Source organism: Mauremys mutica, chromosome 9, assembly GCF_020497125.1.
Source record: "Mauremys mutica isolate MM-2020 ecotype Southern chromosome 9, ASM2049712v1, whole genome shotgun sequence".
Taxonomy (NCBI): domain Eukaryota; kingdom Metazoa; phylum Chordata; order Testudines; family Geoemydidae; genus Mauremys; species Mauremys mutica.
In genome coordinates this window covers 83,666,979-83,685,054 of record NC_059080.1, presented here as the reverse complement: position 1 = coordinate 83,685,054, position 18,076 = coordinate 83,666,979, and the positions used below count along the sequence as shown (strand labels likewise).

The following is an 18,076-nucleotide window of genomic DNA, read 5'->3' as shown; positions in this document are numbered from 1 at the left end:
CCCAACATTTGCTCAATCGTTGCCTCAAAAGCCCTGTTCTGCAGGATTAACCTGCTACTGCACAGTTCCATTGAGTTCATGCTGTATGAAGTGCTATGCTTCTCCATTTCCCACCTAAATATGATGTAAAATTCTCTGAGGCACAAGGAAGTTGGTCAACTTTCAACTTTACAGGAGTGAGTGCAGCAAAACAAAATGGCAGCACTGGGAAATTTGAGTGAAGCTGTTTTTCTTTGAGTAGTGTCCCTAAGGGTGCGCCACTTTAGGTGTGCATGTGCCTCTTGAGCTTTTCATTGGAGATTTTCAATTAGCAGTGTGTATTCAGCCTATGCATGCACCCAATAGCTACTAGTGCTGGATACTTGAGGCTATGTAGGGGTGTGCGGGTGAACTTCCCTCAGTTCCTTCTCAACCATCTTGATCTGACACAGAGCGCTAGCGTGTCCGCCTTGAGCATGCCTCAAGTTTTCTAATATTTCTGAAGTGGTTAAGATAGTTGTTAGTATAGTTATAGTTAGCTAATTAGATAAGGAGTGAGAAGATTGTTTTACTCCTCTTTCTCTTCAGGGAGACTTATATTTTTCCTGGTAGAGCATGCCTGGCTCATCAGGTTTCAAATGTTGTCTCTCCTGCTGAGAGGCTATACCAGGGTGGCCAGCCTGTGGCTCCGGAGCCACATGCGGCTCCTTGCATAGGCACCAACTCCGGGGCTGGAGCTACAGGCACCAACTTTCCAATGTGCTACAGGGTGCTCACTACTCATCCCCTGGCTCTGCCCCAGGCCCCGGCCCCACTCCACTCCTTCCCCCAAAGCCCCCACCCTTTCCCCTGAGTCTGCTGCACCCTTGCTCCTCCTCCCCGCCCCCCCTAAACTAATGCAGATGAACACTTTCATATTCTGCAAATCAGCAGCTCCCACAATTCTAATATGGGTTCTGAGCTATTCCCTCCTTGTCAAAAGTTTCTGGAGGCAGTTCAAGGCTCCAACACAAGCCATGTTGGCCATGTCCCCTTCTCTGGTTTACCCCTAAATCTTCTGCCTCTGCAGCAGAAGTCAGTGGCGGTTCTCTTTGCTCCTGACATTTCCTTTGCCTTTTTATTTTGTTTGTTTTCAGGCAGTAGCAAGCAGCCTTCTTTTTGTCCCCAGGACTATAAGCCACCTTATACCCCCTCCCTCCAGCAAGAGGAAGATTTACTTGTGCTTTACAGGGTATCAGCTCCCTGACATCAGCAGTCCATTAGCTCCCAAACAATTTACTCAGGGCTCTGCAAGCCCTTACTTTGCCTTGCAGATTAATAATACGTGCACCCTAATGCCCTGCAGTGTCCAGCCCTTTACTACTGCACACTCGCAGAAATTACCAGGTAAGCTGTACCCAAAGGAACAGTGCACACACCAGCTTGTTTGATTCAACTGCAGATCAGCTCCGGTGTAACATCACAGCACTGAGATATATTTATAGTAAAAACAATCATAAGCTTGTTATTAAAGGCTAAGATTTAAGAGATAGTGAGTGAGGATAACAACAGGAACATAAGAACATAAGAATGGCCGTACTGGGTCAGACCAAAGGTCCATCTAGGCCAGTATCTGTCTACCGACAGTGGCTAATGCCAGGTGCCCCAGAGGGAGTGAACCTAACAGGCAATGATCAAGTGATCTCTCTCCTCCCATCCATCTCCATCCTCTGACGAACAGAGGCTAAGGACACCATTCTTACCCATCCTAGCTAATAGCCATTTATGGACTTAGCAACCATGAATTTATCCAGTCCCCTTTTAAACATTGTTATAGTCCTAGCCTTCACAACCTCCTCAGGTAAGGAGTTCCACAAGTTGACTGTGCGCTACGTGAAGAAGAACTTCCTTTTATTTGTTTTAAACCTGCTGACTATTAATTTCATTTGGTGACCCCTAGTTCTTGTATTATGGGAATAAGTAAATAACTTTTCCTTATCCACTTTCTCGACATCACTCATGATTTTATATACCTCTATCATATCCCCCCCTTAGTCTTCTCTTTTCCAAGCTGAAGAGTCCTAGCCTCTTTAATCTTTCCTCGTATGGGACCCTCTCCAAACCCCTAATCATTTTAGTTGCCCTTTTCTGAACCTTTTCTAGTGCTAGAATATCTTTTTTGAGGTGAGGAGACCACATCTGTACACAGTATTCGAGATGTGGGTGTACCATGGATTTATATAAGGGCAATAATATATTCTGAGTCTTATTTTCTATCCCCTTTTTAATGATTCCTAACATCCTGTTTGCTTTTTTGACCGCCTCTGCACACTGCATGGACATCTTCAGAGAACTATCCACGATGACTCCAAGATCTTTTTCCTGACTCGTTGTAGCTAAATTAGCCCCCATCATGTTGTATGTATAGTTGGGGTTATTTTTTCCAATGTGCATTACTTTACATTTATCCACATTAAATTTCATTTGCCATTTTGTTGCCCAATCACTTAGTTTTGTGAGATCTTTTTGAAGTTCTTCACAATCTGCTTTGGTCTTAACTATCTTGAGCAGTTTAGTATCATCTGCAAACTTTGCCACCTCACTGTTTACCCCTTTCTCCAGATAATTTATGAATAAATTGAATAGGATTGGTCCTAGGACTGACCCCTGGGGAACACCACTAGTTACCCCTCTCCATTCTGAGAATTTACCATTAATTCCTATCCTTTGTTCCCTGTCCTTTAACCAGTTCTCAATCCATGAAAGGACCTTCCCTTTTATCCCATGACAGCTTAATTTACATAAGAGCCTTTGGTGAGGGACCTTGTCAAAGGCTTTCTGGAAATCTAAGTACACTATGTCCACCGGATCCCCCTTGTCCACATGTTTGTTGACCCCTTCAAAGAACTCTAATAGATTAGTAAGACACGATTTCCCTTTACAGAAACCATGTTGACTATTGCTCAACAGTTTATGTTTTTCTATGTGTCTGACAATTTTATTCTTAACTATTGTTTCAACTAATTTGCCCGGTACCGACGTTAGACTTACCGGTCTGTAATTGCCGGGATCACCCCTAGAGCCCTTTTTAAATATTGGCGTTACATTAGCTAACTTCCAGTCATTGGGTACCGAAGCCGATTTAAAGGACAGGTTACAAACCTTAGTTAATAGTTCCGCAACTTCACATTTGAGTTCTTTCAGAACTCTTGGGTGAATGCCATCTGGTCCCGGTGACTTGTTAATGTTGAGTTTATCAATTAATTCCAAAACCTCCTCTAGTGACACTTCAATCTGTGACAGTTCCTCAGATTTGTCACCTTCAAAAGCCAGCTCAGGTTTGGGAATCTCCCTAACATCCTCAGCCGTGAAGACTGAAGCAAAGAATCCATTTAGTTTCTCCGCAATGACTTTATCGTCTTTAAGCACTCCTTTTGTATTTTGATCGTCAAGGGGCCCCACTGGTTGTTTAGCAGGCTTCCTGCTTCTGATGTACTTAAAAAACATTTTGTTATTACCTTTAGAGTTTTTGGCTAGTCGTTCTTCAAACTCCTCTTTGGCTTTTCTTATTACACTCTTGCACTTAAGTTGGCAAAGTTTGTGTTCCTTTCTATTTGCCTCACTAGGATTTGACTTCCACCTTTTAAAGGAAGTCTTTTCATCTCTCACTGCTTCTTTTACATGGTTGTTAAGCCACGGTGGCTCTTTTTTAGTTCTTTTACTGTTTTTCTTAATTTGGGGTATACATTGAAGTTGGGCCTCTATTATGGTGTCTTTAAACAAATGGTTTATATATAAAACAAAAAATATACTACGCTTCCTAGAGTCTAAACTTAACTTTAACAGACTGAGCCTTTGTTTAAAGCAGTTTATCTCCCCAAATCAATCTCCCAGCGTCTCCAACCAACATGGCTGGGATCCCTCTTTCATGAATGCAAAAATCACTGTCCTTTTTGCTTCCTCAGTGAAGGATAAAGAGGTGTCCTTCAGCCTTCTGCTAATATCCTCCAAGTGTCACACAAAACAAACCACAAAAGGCCATACCCTGGCCACAACTGGGTAGTGGCACCTGCAAAACATGCCAAACATTTTTTTTAAAAAAAGCCCTGAAAAGAATAAGAATGGTAAGGAAAAAATACAAAAAACGCAAAAGATATTAGTCCACTGACTCAGACTTCTCTTCCTCTATCAAGAAAAGAGAGTAATAAACTCTGATTCTTTGCAGGACACAGAGAAAATATGACAAAGGCGTTTTCCTCCCTGAAATGTTTAAAACCATATGCAAAAAGGTTATATCCACAATCCAGATCCAACCTGAGCAGGCCCTCAAGGACAAGCCTTAGAGTAAATACCACCCTTCTAATCCCCTCCTGAGGCAGTGATTCCCCTTCACCCTTTCATCCATCTTCTTCACAGAATTACTGGAGGAAAGATAAGAGATATACCAAGGGAAAGCCTTGGAACTAGGGCTTGAGCAGAAAACCCAGATGTGCTCCCTCAACCTTCAAGAGTCAATTATGACAAGGAGTGAATGTGCCTCTGCCCAGACTTGAGCATGAGAGGCAGATTTTCCCACTTTTCAGAGAAATGGTTTGCTTTGATCACAAGCAGGTGGATGCAAGAGCGAATGCATCAGAGATACTCCCTCAAGCTAAGGGCTCCACTCCATCCTTTCTTAACCCAGTCTCCTGTCACCAGTAACCTCGCCAAGCACAAGTTCATTCAGAACTAGATCTACATCTGGGGCTTGGAAGCGACAGGATTTCCCTCAGAAGAAAGTTTCTCAGGGTTTTACTCCATCATTTTCATTCTTCAGAAATGCACCAGAGGAGTCAAGGCCATCATTGACCTCAAAAGGCTCAGATGGATGAAAAAAACAGCCATAGCTTCAACAGTGACCTCCCTATCTCAATGGGAATTTCCTAATCTTAGTGGATCTGGAAGAGACATACCACTGGTGCATTCCAGTGAGCCCCTGCTACTGCACGCTTCTGAGATTTGCTTGTGGCATGGATCGCTATCAATACTGAATGCTTCCATTCAGTCTCTCTTTGGCCCCCACATTCATTATGAAGATGTTGATTTGGCCATAGCAAGGCTCAGGTCCCAGGGTATTCACCAATATCCCTTTCTGGAATTTCAACCTGAGTCCCATCCCAGGCAGCAGCATGCAGTGCCTCAATCCAGAATTTGGATCTCCTGCAAGCACATGAATTCATAATAAATACCAAGAAAAGTTCCTGGATTCCCTCAACAAGCATTATTCACCTGGGCATAGAAATAGACCCTTTGATGGCAAAGATCTACCCATTGCTAGACAGATTTCAGAAGATCCAGGATCGGATACTCTTGCTGATCACAGGCATGAGACAAACCATAGGTCAGTGTCTTTAGCTACTGGGTCTCCTGGTCTCATGCATAGAGGTGACTATGCCCCGGAGTGAATGCCATATCAGGTACTGGTCCCAAACCAGGCCTTTGACTCCCTGAGATAGCGGACAGTCCCATATAATATCAACAGGAGTCTCTCCATATGCCCTCCAGACCCTCAAGTTCTCACCATTATCAGCAAGACTAGACATCCTTCACCAACGCTTATTCCTCCATCCAGACGCAGAGCATCTTCAACTGACCTCCTGGCTGTTGAAAGGGCAGCATAAGTCCTCATCCTATCATCCAAAATTATTAGGACTCTGCTCTTCTTCCAGGAGAATTTCCACACTAAAAGCCTTTTCCTTCATCTGGGCCAAATTCAGTTTTTGGTGCCAAGACCACAAAGCAAATCCCAAAGGATCCGAGGATTCCAGTTATTCTGGACTTCCATCAAGAAGATGTGGATAAGTGCCTTCAGCCCAGCACTATAACATACCAGGTATCAGGCCTTAGTAGCATACTGTTTGTAGGAGCCTTGGACTCCTTGGCTGAGGACCCTCATGTGTCCAGATTCCTCAGAGAAGTCAGAGTTGCCAGACCAGTGGTCAGACGAATCCCCTAAGTGGGACCTACCACAGGTGTTGAAAGCCCTAACTACCTATCCCTTTGAACCTCTTACATCTATGTCAGCATTTTACCTCTCGATCAAAATCTGCTTTCTGGTCGCCATCATGTCTGCTAGATGAGTTTCAGAACCAGCAGTTTTATCCATGCAAGAACCTTACTGTCTGTGTTCCATGATGACACAGTGGTGGTAAGAACTCCAGAACCATTCTTCCCTAAGGTGAATTCTCCTTTCCGTTCCTTGCAGGAGATTGTCCTTCCTTCATTCTGGCCAAAGCCACAGCACCTGACTGAGAAATTGTGCTGCATCTTGGATGTCAAAAAAGAGCACAAAAGATTTACATAAAATGTTCAGCATCCACAAGGAGATTGAGCTCCCTGTTCATTTCCTTTCACCAGAAGTGTCAAGGCCTCATAGATTCATAGATTCATAGACTTAAAGTCAGAAGGGACCATGATGGTCATCTAGTCTGACCTCCTGCACAATGCAGGCCACAGAATCTCACCCACCCACTCCTGTAACAAACCCCTAACCTATGTCTGAGTTATTGAAGTCCTCAAATCATGGTTTAAAGACCTCAAGGTGCAGAGAATCCTCCAGCAAGTGACCGGTGCCCCATGCTGCAGAGGAAGGTGAAAAACCTCCAGGGCCTCTGCCAATCTTCCCTGGAGGAAAATTCCTTCCCGACCCCAAATATGGCGATCAATTAAACCCTGAGCATGTGGGCAAGACTCACCAGCCAGCACCCAGGAAAGAATTCTCTGTAGTAACGCAGATCCCACCCCATATAACATCTCATCACAGACCATTGGGCCTATTTACCTGCTAATAATCAATAATTGCCAAAATTAGGCTATCCCATCATACCATCCCCTCCATAAACTTATCAAGCTTAGTCTTGAAGCCAGATATGTCTTTTGCCCCCACTACTCCCCTTAGAAGGCTGTTCCAGAACTTCACTCCTCTAATGGTTAGAAACCTTCGTCTAATTTCAAGTCTAAACTTCCTAGTGTCCAGTTTATATCCATTTGTTCTTGTGTCCACATCGGTACTAAGCTTAAATAATTCCTCTCCCTCCCTGATATTTATCCCTCTGATATATTTATAAAGAGCAATCATATCTCCCCTCAGCCTTCTTTTGGTTAGGCTAAACAAGCCAAGCTCTTTCAATCTCCTTTCATAAGACAGGTTTTCCATTCCTCGGATCATCCTAGTAGCCCTTCTCTGTACCTGAGGCAAAGTATTTGTTTAGATATTGGGCCATGCCTAGATTATCCTTAACCTCCACTCCATCCTCAGTGTACTTCTTCTTTCTTTGTTTTCTTCTTATTTATATGGCTATAGAACCTTTTACTATTGGTTTTAATTCCTTTTGCAAGGTCAAACTCTACATGGCTTTTGGCCTTTCTCACTTTATCCCTACATGTTCTGACCTCAATAAGATAGCTTTCCTTGCTAATCCCTCCCATCTTCCACTCCTTGTAGGCTTTCTGCTTTTTCTTAATCACCTCTCTGAGATGCTTGCTCATCCAGCTTGATCTACAACTCCTGCCTATGAATTTTTTCCCCTTTCTTGGGATGCAGGCCTCAGAATATTTAAGCTATCCCTTGCCAGATTAATCAGACTATGCATTGTTGCAGCATACAAGGTGTTTGGGATTTCTGTTCCAGAAGGGATCAAGGTAGTGGGGAGAGATAGCTCAGTGGTTTGCGCATTGGCCCCCTAAACCCAGGGTTGTGAGTTCAATCCGTGAGGGGGCCACTTAAGGATCTGGGGCAAAATCAGTACTTGGTTCTGCTAGTGAAGGCAGGGGGCTGGACTCGATGACCTTTCAAGATCCCTTCCAGTTCTAGGAGATAGGATATCTCCATTAATAATTAATTAAAAAGGTGCATTCCACAAGATCCATGGGAAACTCATGAGCTGAAAGAGCATGAGCTCCCACCACAGAGATCTGCAGAGTCATGGTCATCAGCTAAGACCTTTATCAGACATTATAGAGTGAACTCTGTCTTCTGCAGAGGCCTTCTTTGGCAGGAAGGTGCTGCAGGTAGTGGTCCAGTGATAACCTGTGGGGTTATCTGCCATATCTGGGGGTATGTGTGTGAAAGGGGTTTCTTTCTGTTCATTCACTTATTCTTCCCTCCCTCCCTCACTGCTTGTTACTTCCCATATATATCAGAATTGTGGGAGATACTGGGCTGAAGAATGGGAAATTTCTTACCTGATCATTTCTTTTTTGGTAGCAGCCAGGGGCAGCTCTAGCTTTTTTGCCACCCCAGGCAGGAGGTCCACCAGTCCCGCGCTTTGGCGTACGTGCCACCAAATTGCCGCTGAATCTGCGGGACCGGCAGATCTCCTGCAGGCAAGCCGCCAAAGGCTGCCTGACTGCCGCCCCAGGCATGCGCTTGGAGCACTGGTGCCTGGAGCTGCCACTGGCAGCAGCATCTCCAACAATTCTAGCCACCGTGGATGGCTTTTCAGGCAAGGGTCAACATTTTATTTGCATAGTTACCATATGGGCAGTGACCTACTGTATATAATTTCAGTGCCAAGCAAGCAACTATCATTACTAATTATTTTCTACAAGTTTTTTACACAGCTTTGGAATGAATCATCTAATGGCAGGCCAGAGAAGAGGCCATTGCCAGCACAGGCTATGGTGCAGCTTTCAATCACCTCTATAAACTGCTGACTGGAAGGGAAATGCCCATACATATCAGAATGGTGGGAAATGCTGCTAGAAGAAAGCAAATTACTGGGTAAAAAATATTCCATTCTTTAAGTTCATTCTCTATTGAACTTTTGGAAATTCTGCTTTCCCTCGCCTTTTAAAGAGTCCTTCCCATTTGCTGAACAGTGGAATAGCCATTGATCACCTTAGTATCTCCTTGTTGATCTGTACCATAGAGTGAAGATTGTACTGTTAACATTAAAGCTGTGGACAGCTTTTGTTTAGTGACAAGAGAGCCTTAAGTTCTTTTAAAATCATGAAATCTGTATCTCACACACAAAACTTTGATATTATTCACTCTAGCATTTTTCTTACATATGAAATCCTTTTTAAGCAGAAAAATGCTCTGTAACCATCAGCACTTGAAGGTTGTTAAACTTGCTAGGGTCCAGAGGAGATCAGAGCCTGACATGGAGGTGACATGCTTGTCTTCGTTTGTGTAAAGTGGGAGATTAAGTGGCATGAGTGTACACTTCTTTGCTGTTTATCCATTCTGCTGTCTTACCTATGGAGTAGCATTAATGATGATCCAAGAGAAGATCCCATGTTTCCCCCCATGTCCAAAAGAAAGGTGTGTGTATGTATATATATATAACCATCCCATGTAAAGTTGAGTTAAATCATACTGTTTTTCTTTTAGATGTCAAGTACTTTAATTGTTTGAAACAAAAGGAAATCCTTTTTTTTCTATATTCACTTAAGGACTTGTGCCTGGGATAATAGTATTTAATTAAGTACATTGTGTCTGGAAGTCACAGCTAACTAGATCCTACTTACCTACTTGGGTCTTAGAGCTATCATTGTTATAAACAATATAATGATTGTAGTATCTAGATTTCAAAGAGTAATTCTTTAGTTTGTGTCCTATACTTAATCTTTTTTACTACATTGTGTTAACAGAAAAAGGATGCTTATGATAGGTAGCATTAACTGGTGTCATGTCATGGCTTGGAAATTCTTCTAGTGTTTTTAAGGTACATTTTATCTGAAACTCAGTGTCCTGAAAACTTAAAATGAGGTTAATTTGAAATACATTGCTGTGATCTAATGTACAGAACTAATATTGAGAGTGGAAAGGCATATTTCAGAAGCTATTCCATAGGTGAATTAAGAATTTAGGAATGACGTATCAGGCTCTGTTAGACTTTTAAAAGGTACCAAATGACTGGTAGAGACGTAAACTTTCTGTTAAATAAAATAACAGGTGAGAGAAATAGAGAATAAAGTTCGGAATTGGGAGGATAATTTTTTTTTAAAAAAGGAGATGGGGCCAAGGGAAAGAACAAAATTAGGCTTGAGATATAAATTTAATCAGTTTATCCCAGAAGGAAAGGAAAGAGGCAGATGTCCCTTCCTTACTGAGTTTGAGAAATGTACAAAGATTATTCCCTTACCCCGGTTTATCTTTGTTGACAAACAAAATAAAGGTCTCGCATAACTGAGTTAACACTACAGATTTTTTTTAAATGCAAATTTTGGTTTGGATACCTTTTCCTACATCTGCCATATAATGGAAACTAATAGTATTGTACTTATAAAATTACTTCTTGGAATGTTAGTGGGCTTAAAATATAGTAAAGGAAAAAAGGGTACTGAATTATCTTAAAAATAGAACCCAGGTAATGTAACTATATAAGAAGTTCATCTTTCCAGAGAAGAGATGGTTATATCTCAAAGCCATCCTATTTTTATTTATGTTCAGAAACAAAAAAACCCTCATTTCAAGTAATACAGAATTTATCTGATAGAGAGTAGATAAATACTTGTCTCAGTAGGCAAGAAACTAGTTTTATAAATATATGCACTCAATTAAAATGACTAAACATTATACACCGCTACCTTGATATAACGCCACCCGATATAACACAAATTTGGATATAATGCGGTAAAGCAGTGCTCCGGGGGGGCGGGGCTGCGCACTCCGGTGGATCAAAGCAAGTTCAATATAACACGGTTTCACCTATAACGTGGTAAGATTTTTTGGCTCCCAAGGACAGCGTTATATCGAGGTAGAGGTGTATATGGATAGTTAGTTTTCATAATCTAGAATTAATCTTATGATTGAAGAGTGTAATCATTTGGACAAGGTGTATAAAGTTGGTATTGACAGTATTATTGTGTCAGACTATGTGTATAGATAGCTTTTGGGCGTTTATTCCTAGACTGTGATCTCCTAACTCCCATTAGTGAGCAATTACTTGCACAAGTAGTCCCGTTGACTCCAGTAGGACTGTTTCTATGAGTAACTTTTCACCAATGGGAGCAATGGGTTCACAATCTGGCTTTTTATTCGGTAAAGTATTTGCTGTAATTCTAGAAAATGATAGTCTCCCAGAAAGCATGCAGGAAGTTACCATCGTACTAATACACAAGGAGAATAATCCACGACGTTCAATCTGCTGACCTGCCAGTGTGAGAGACAAGCCATCAAAACATGTGACAAATGGCTAAAATGTAGAACACCTGTTTGCTTCCCCCTTGTTTCCCCTCCATTTGTTTCTCCTGCCATGCCTGCTGCGCCTTTTTCTCTTCTATTTGCTTACCCCATTTTTGTTTCCTTTTTGACCTCTCAAGAGCTGTGGAATGTGTCAGTGGCAGCCAGGGGAATTTTGGGCGAATCCTGAATGTATCATCAGCAGGGAGCTCAATGGCTTCAGAGTAGATGTGTCCACTCACAACCACTTTTCACTCCCACTCCCCCTTCCTAGGTGACAGCTACTCTGGCTGTTTTCTAGAGCAGCAGCCGATGTGAGATATAGCTCCAGGAGGTGAATATGAAGAATAGGGAGCCAGAACTGGTGCAACGTGTGATGTACTATGAAATGTGATAGAACTAAGGGGCTGGAAGCAGAGTCATAGATGACAGTAGATACTTCCAATAGTTTCTATTATGAATTTGTTAAAATTTTGGCAAAAAGAATAAGTCAAGGGATTGATACCTAAGGACCAGATGTACTCTGTTACTGGAAGGCAATCTTCTGATAATTAATTACATACTTTCAATTGCACAAACTTGGCCTGGTCAAAGAAATGTGAACATGCCTTGTTATCTTTTAGTGTAGAGAAGCTGTTATTTCTTGATATAGAGAATCTCTGACCTGGTTGAGTGGCCATTTTGAGGAACTGTCTTGAAAACTATGGACTTGGCTCCGAATTTTAGAAAACAAGTGAATTCATTCTTTTAAATGATTTGGTCACCAAATAAATACTCCTTAAAAGGTGAACAAGACTTGGGTGTCTGTGCCAGGGAGAGGCTAGTAAGAAAAATTAGAGCTAATACAAATATTGTTGTCAAAATATTGTCAAAATTATGGTGAGGGGAAGAATAGGGGAAACAATAGAAGCATGCCTTAAGGGGAAAAAAACCCTCTCTACATCTTCTGCATATGCAATTTGACAATGGTAAAGGGTTAAATCCTGTCCCTGTATCCCCATTACACTGGAAATGTGCAGGAAGCAAGTCAGGGAATGAAATGGTGAGCCAGAATATTGTTGCTGCATAGATCCTCCAGCATATGTTCTACCACATGGTGATATAAGGCATGTGCAGGGCTTCTTTAGTCGTTAGTATTCAGTAGCCTCTTTGAAGCTGCTCCATAGCCTATGAAGAAAGATTTCTCCTCCTCTGATTGCCCAGGATATTTGTATAACCTTTGGACTAGCTATGTTGGTAGGGCAATATAATGATTATTAATATAATTTTTGTGCATTGTAAGCAAGCAACAAATCACTTAAGTTATCAAAGAACATTAAGAGTTGACTGCTGTTCCAGTGTTTGCTGGGTCCGTATTACAAAACCTGATTGCTAAACTTTAAATAAATATAGACAACATAAAGCAGTAAGATGAGATGAAAGAAAATATGTTAGGCCCATAAAATATTTGGAGATTTTGCAGTCACTTTCCACAGAAACATATTCTTCTGGAAGTCAGCCAAATGGGCATTCGCACCTGAGGAAGCTTCTATTATCAAGATTTGCAAGCAAAAATGTGACATTCTACTTAATTTTGAATTTCTAGTGCCTTAGGAAAACTATTTCATTGTTTTTTTCTAATGGAAACTGAAATCTTGAAGTATGTTGTTTGGCATGTGGCCATGCCACATCAGGTTGTGATCTCATTAGATCACTTAAAATAAGCCAAGTCAGGCATGGTCACTTCTGGCATTAGGAAACCTCTGAGATGTCCTGAGAAGTTAGTGACTCAGTAATAAACCATTGCTGCATTATGCCATTATAATAGTAGAAAGAACTGTGCAACTGGATGTTTTGCCTTTGAAAGGATCTGTAAACCCACTTGTGTATTTTAGTGAAGAGTGAATGATCTTTGAATCAATTTTTTAAATCAGTTTTAAAAGTTTGAGCACTTTGGAAACTTTGGATGAAAAGTGTTATACAAATGTCAGCAATTTCTGTATTTTTAACTTTTTAAAATTTAATAAGAACTACATTTAAAAAAAATTAAATTGTGTATAAGAGTTATTGGGAAACCTCCTATTTGTATGAGAACATAGGAATTGTCAAGACTGATCAAATCAGTGGTCCATCTACTCCAGAATTACATTCTGAGAGTGTCCAGTACCAGCTATGTCAGAGGAAGGTGTAAGAAATACGATAAGACAATTTATGAAATAACCTGTCCATAGGGAAAAACAATTCCTAACTGCTGTCAGTAAGAGGCTGGTGTGCCCTAAGGCATCATTTCCCAAACTTTTTGAAAGTTGATGCCCCTATTAAGGAAAATGAAACCAGTTGTATTCTCCTTCATCCTGGCCATTTGTTATTAAAGGCCTATCCAGGGCCGGCTTTATGAATGGCGGGGCCCGATTTGAATACCCAGCGGTGGTCCGGGGCTTCAGCGGCATTTCGGCCTGGGGGTCTGCTCCGGGTCTTCCGCAGCACCGAAGGACCCCCCGATGGTGAAATGCCGCCGAAGCCCTGGAGCGGACCCCCCACCCTGCCGCTGAAATGCCGCCGAAGACCCAGAGAGGACACACACACACACCCGCTGCCGGGTGAGTAAAAAAAATAAAAATTTAAAAGACACCTAAGGTGCGGGGCCCGATTCCGGGGAATCAGGGGAATCGGCTTAAAGCCGGCCCTGGGCCTACCTAAAATGACTGACTACTCACTCAGTAGATTGGATATTTCTTCATAAACACAGTACTTCCTTTCCTTCACTGCATGCTTTTAGCAGTAAGGTATTTCACAGAGTTGATATTTAATAAGAATCATCCTTGGCATCTGAGCTAATATTCATTGAAATGAACAGGACAGTTGACACCTCAGAGCTATTGTTTCAGGCTCTGTGTAAATTTAGGCAGACATCATTGCATTAGTTGCACCTGGGTCATGTTTTAAAGGTTTACTACATAACCATAGCTATTTGAGACTTACTTAAAAGCTGAAAATTTAGAGGAAAATAGAGAGACTTGTCCACGCCCTTTGCGATACTTCACATCCTCTATCTTCCAGGGGTCATACCCAACAGTTTAAAAAAATACTGCCCAAAAGTATGGGTCATTATATTCCTTATAAAATGGTTTTAATTCTATATAATTTAACAGTGGATGTTCTTATTATTCTTTTTTGGAATCCTACTAAGCTTTTAACTTCAATTATATCTTGTAGCAGTGAGTTCCACAAGTTAAATGTTATAGATCTTGGATGCTATATTCATGCATCAGTCGCTGATCACTCTTGATGCTGAAAACAAAATCCGTTTTCCTTTTAATATCTTCGGTCAGCTCCTGGTGTATGGTCAATTTCCACACAGTGCAGTTCAAGACAAAGGTGGTGTCATAAATGACTCTTCCAATCCTTGGCTGCTGTGTTCAGGGCAATCCCTGGAGCAGCCTCAGAGCTGCTCCAACTTAATACTGGCTGTTAATGGCCATCAGGGCTAAAAGCACTGTTTGAGATCAGCATAGTGTAGAGACATCCTGGCCATGCTTCTTTCAATCCAACAATACACCTTACACCAGTAGTGGGCAACCTGCAGACTGCCAGACCATTTGTTTACATTTGCACGGCCGCCCATGGCTGCCAGTGGCCGCGGTTCGCTGTTCCCGGCCAATGTCTGCAAGAAGAGAAGTGGGAGTCTTGGGCTGGCTGTGTACCACCAGAGGAATCCCCTTGCACTGTTTGATTCTGCCAGGGCCATGCTGGCTCTAGGTTCAGAAACTGCTAGCAATTCAGCGTCAAGCAGCTGCATCATATTGGAGAATCTAGTCCATTGGTTCCACATAACCAGTACTGTTGTTTTTAAGTAAATGAAGTTGCAGTTTAACTTTTATTTAGTGATTGCCTAGATCTATGAATGCCTGAATACATTTAAAATATATTTAGGCTGCATAACATTCTGTTTGATATGCTTCAAATGTTGTGATATTTGGTTCTTTTATCTCTATACCTCCTGTCTTCAAATAATCTTACTAAGAAACAGACCTCTGTATGATACCTGCAAAAATAAGAAACTCATTCCATTGATTAGTTTATTAGTACAATTTAAATAAGTGCATTCATTTGTTTAATGAATATTTGTTCATAAAGAGCTCAAAGAAAGTACTAAGATTTCTTTTCTTTTTTGTTTGTTTTGTTTTTATTAGTGGTCATATGCTTTAGAGAAACCAAATACTGGCAGTATATTTAATATTGCTTGGTCTATTGATGGTACTCAAATAGCAGGAGCTTGTGGAAATGGACATGTGATTTTTGCCCATGTCGTGGAGCAACGCTGGGAGTGGAAGAACTTTGAAATAACATTAACTAAAAGAAGAACTATGGAGGTATGGGTTACAAGTTCAGCAAAATTAACCTTCAGGATTGTTTATGCATGACTCACAATTGTAACTCAATAGAGACAAATAATTGTGAACGGACAAGTTTTGCAGAGTATAAACGATAGGACTGAATACCTTTGAGTTATAAAAAGGCCAAAATGAGCAAGTGGTATTTGAGTGTGTGTTTGAGTATACAATCACAAGACCCAGAACTACATCAGCCTCTTGGCTCATTTAAGGATCACAGCATCTTGCTTTTAGGTGGGGTGGGGGCATGAATAAGGGATTGATTCATAGAGTCATAGGTCTGGTTTACATCGGAAATAATAATACAGTAATTACGAATAAAGGTGCAGCACTGGTAAAAGTGATAGTGTAGATAGGGCTAAGTATCATGTCTACACTAGTGGGTTGCCACAGGTACAGCTGCACCATCGCTGGCTATTGCTACAGAATGGGTACTAATTTTTCTATGCCTCTATGATGAATGGATTTGTCTTCTTGGATTTCCAGCTCAAGAGGCAACTGACAGCTGACCACAATCATGAAGAGTGTTAGTGTCCTTTGTTGCACTGCTCCACCATATTACAGTCGCCGGTTCAAATTTTCCAAAGCTAGGGAAAATTGTCACATATCTTTTAAGAGGCTGTTTTTACTATCTCCTAGTGAAGACTTAAGGAACGAATGCATGGAAAATAATAAAACATAGAAACTGGAATTTTCAAACCTGGATGCCTAAAGTTGGGTTCTAATGCCAAGACTTGAAAAAACAATAACAACAACAAAAACTCCTAAATCCATATTTGAAAATCAGATAAGGGCCCAAAAAAGTTCTGAGCACTCAGCATTTCCCATTGACATCAGTGGGAGCTGCTGGGTGATCAGCACTGTTAGAAATGAAGCATGCCCCTAACTGTGGTTTATAGAGCTCAAATTTAGGCTCCTGTTTTTGAAAATCTTGGCCTGAATCCACAATTAGGCACCTAAATATCTGGGAATGAATACAGAATTTTGAGTTTTGACTTGCTAATATGTCTTCTGTGTTCCCAGACACTGACTCATAACATAACCAGTCAACAGTGGGGTAATACAGACTTTCTGTTGTTACAAGTTTTTCCAATTAGAGTTCAGGCCATCATTTTCAAACCTGGGTGCCTGAAGTTAGGCTCCTAAATTAATAATTAAGCACCTAAATATCTTATAGTCTGAACTCTTTAATGTTGAATATGTAATTGGGAAAACTTGTAACAACAGAAAGTCTATATTACCACTCTATCCTCTGGATGGTACATCAGGAATCAGTGTCTGGGAACACAAAAGACAATTTAACAGGTCAAAATTCGTATTTCTGCATTCATTCCCAGACATTGACTTGTAACAGATGGGGTCTGTCTAGCAACCTCTAGGGATTTTGTATATGCAAACACTTGAGAAATATAGCCAACCCTGATCCAAGATGTTTATTTATTTTATTTTACATAGATTTAAATAGTGAAGAGATGCCTATACAAGAGCTCTAGACAACCCTAACTCTCGCTCAATGTTATAACAACAAATGACATTATGGAGTGAGACAGCATTTGTGAGCATGTCAGGATAGATTTCTTTAGGAGCTATGTGAGTGGCCACTGGATCTTGGTGGTAACTGCATTAAGCCCTTATTTTGTAACTGGCTGCAGATCTGAAGAAGTTCAAACCCAGCTGCCACCATCAGTAGGACAACATCTAAAATACCCTAGTTTGAAGAGATCACTCTCCCGGGTACATGAATTATTTGCACAGTTATCTTTTTACTATTATGTGTCATTCTTTCAATTTCCTTAGATTTTTTTTTGTCCCTAATGGGCCCATGATTTTTTAATCAGGACTACTAATGATGAATTGTCAATCCTAACTAGCATTTACTCCTCTAACAGAAAAGAGCTGAATTTCATTGGAACTCTCCTGACAGACCTCACTTCCAAAATGTGTAAGGATTCTCAACATAACATCCTAAGTGCTAAGTGAGACCCCCAATGGGATCTCTATCCTGACAGGCTGGAATCTGCAATATAAATAAATCTATTCCACATCTGAGATGTCTACCTTTTTTCCTCCCACCATGTCAAAGAATTCAATACTGAAGAAGTTGGGGACACAAGTTGTTCTACATTTCCCCAAAACTGTGCCATATTGAAAAACATCATCTGGTTCTGCCATGTAGCTATTTGTTTATTCATTCTAATTTAAGGTTTCGCGTGCCAGTAATACATTTTAACGTTTTTAGAAGGTCTCTTTCTATAAGGTTTTAAAAATGTTTAAGAAGCTTCATTTAAAATTAAATTAAAATGCAGAGCCCCCCAGACTGGTGACGAGGACCCAGGCAGTGTGAGTGCCACTGAAAATCAGCTCGCGTGCCGCCTTTGGCACGTGTGCCATAGGTTGCCTACCCCTGGCCTAAAGGGGCATTTCTGTGCATGATTTCAGGATACTCATTAAGAATGATCACTCCCTGAGAGAGTACATTTTCCTAGCTTTGGCATTAATGATGTTTGCTTTTATAGGAAGAATTACCTAAGAATTACCATGCTGGATCAGCCAGTGGTCCATCTAGTCCAGTGGCTCT

The 18,076-nt window shown here is 41.1% G+C and overlaps 1 protein-coding gene across 5 annotated transcripts in view; it reads left to right on the top strand.

Moving 5' to 3' along the window:
- Positions 1–18,076, top strand: part of IFT80 (intraflagellar transport 80) — a 159,578-nt gene that overhangs the window by 103,589 nt on the left and 37,913 nt on the right. For all 5 annotated transcript variants that reach the window (XM_045029617.1, XM_045029612.1, XM_045029613.1 and 2 more), the window contains one exon: positions 15,298–15,477. In XM_045029617.1, the coding sequence (XP_044885552.1) occupies positions 15,298–15,477 (180 nt within the window). The remainder of the gene's footprint in view (positions 1–15,297; positions 15,478–18,076) is intronic.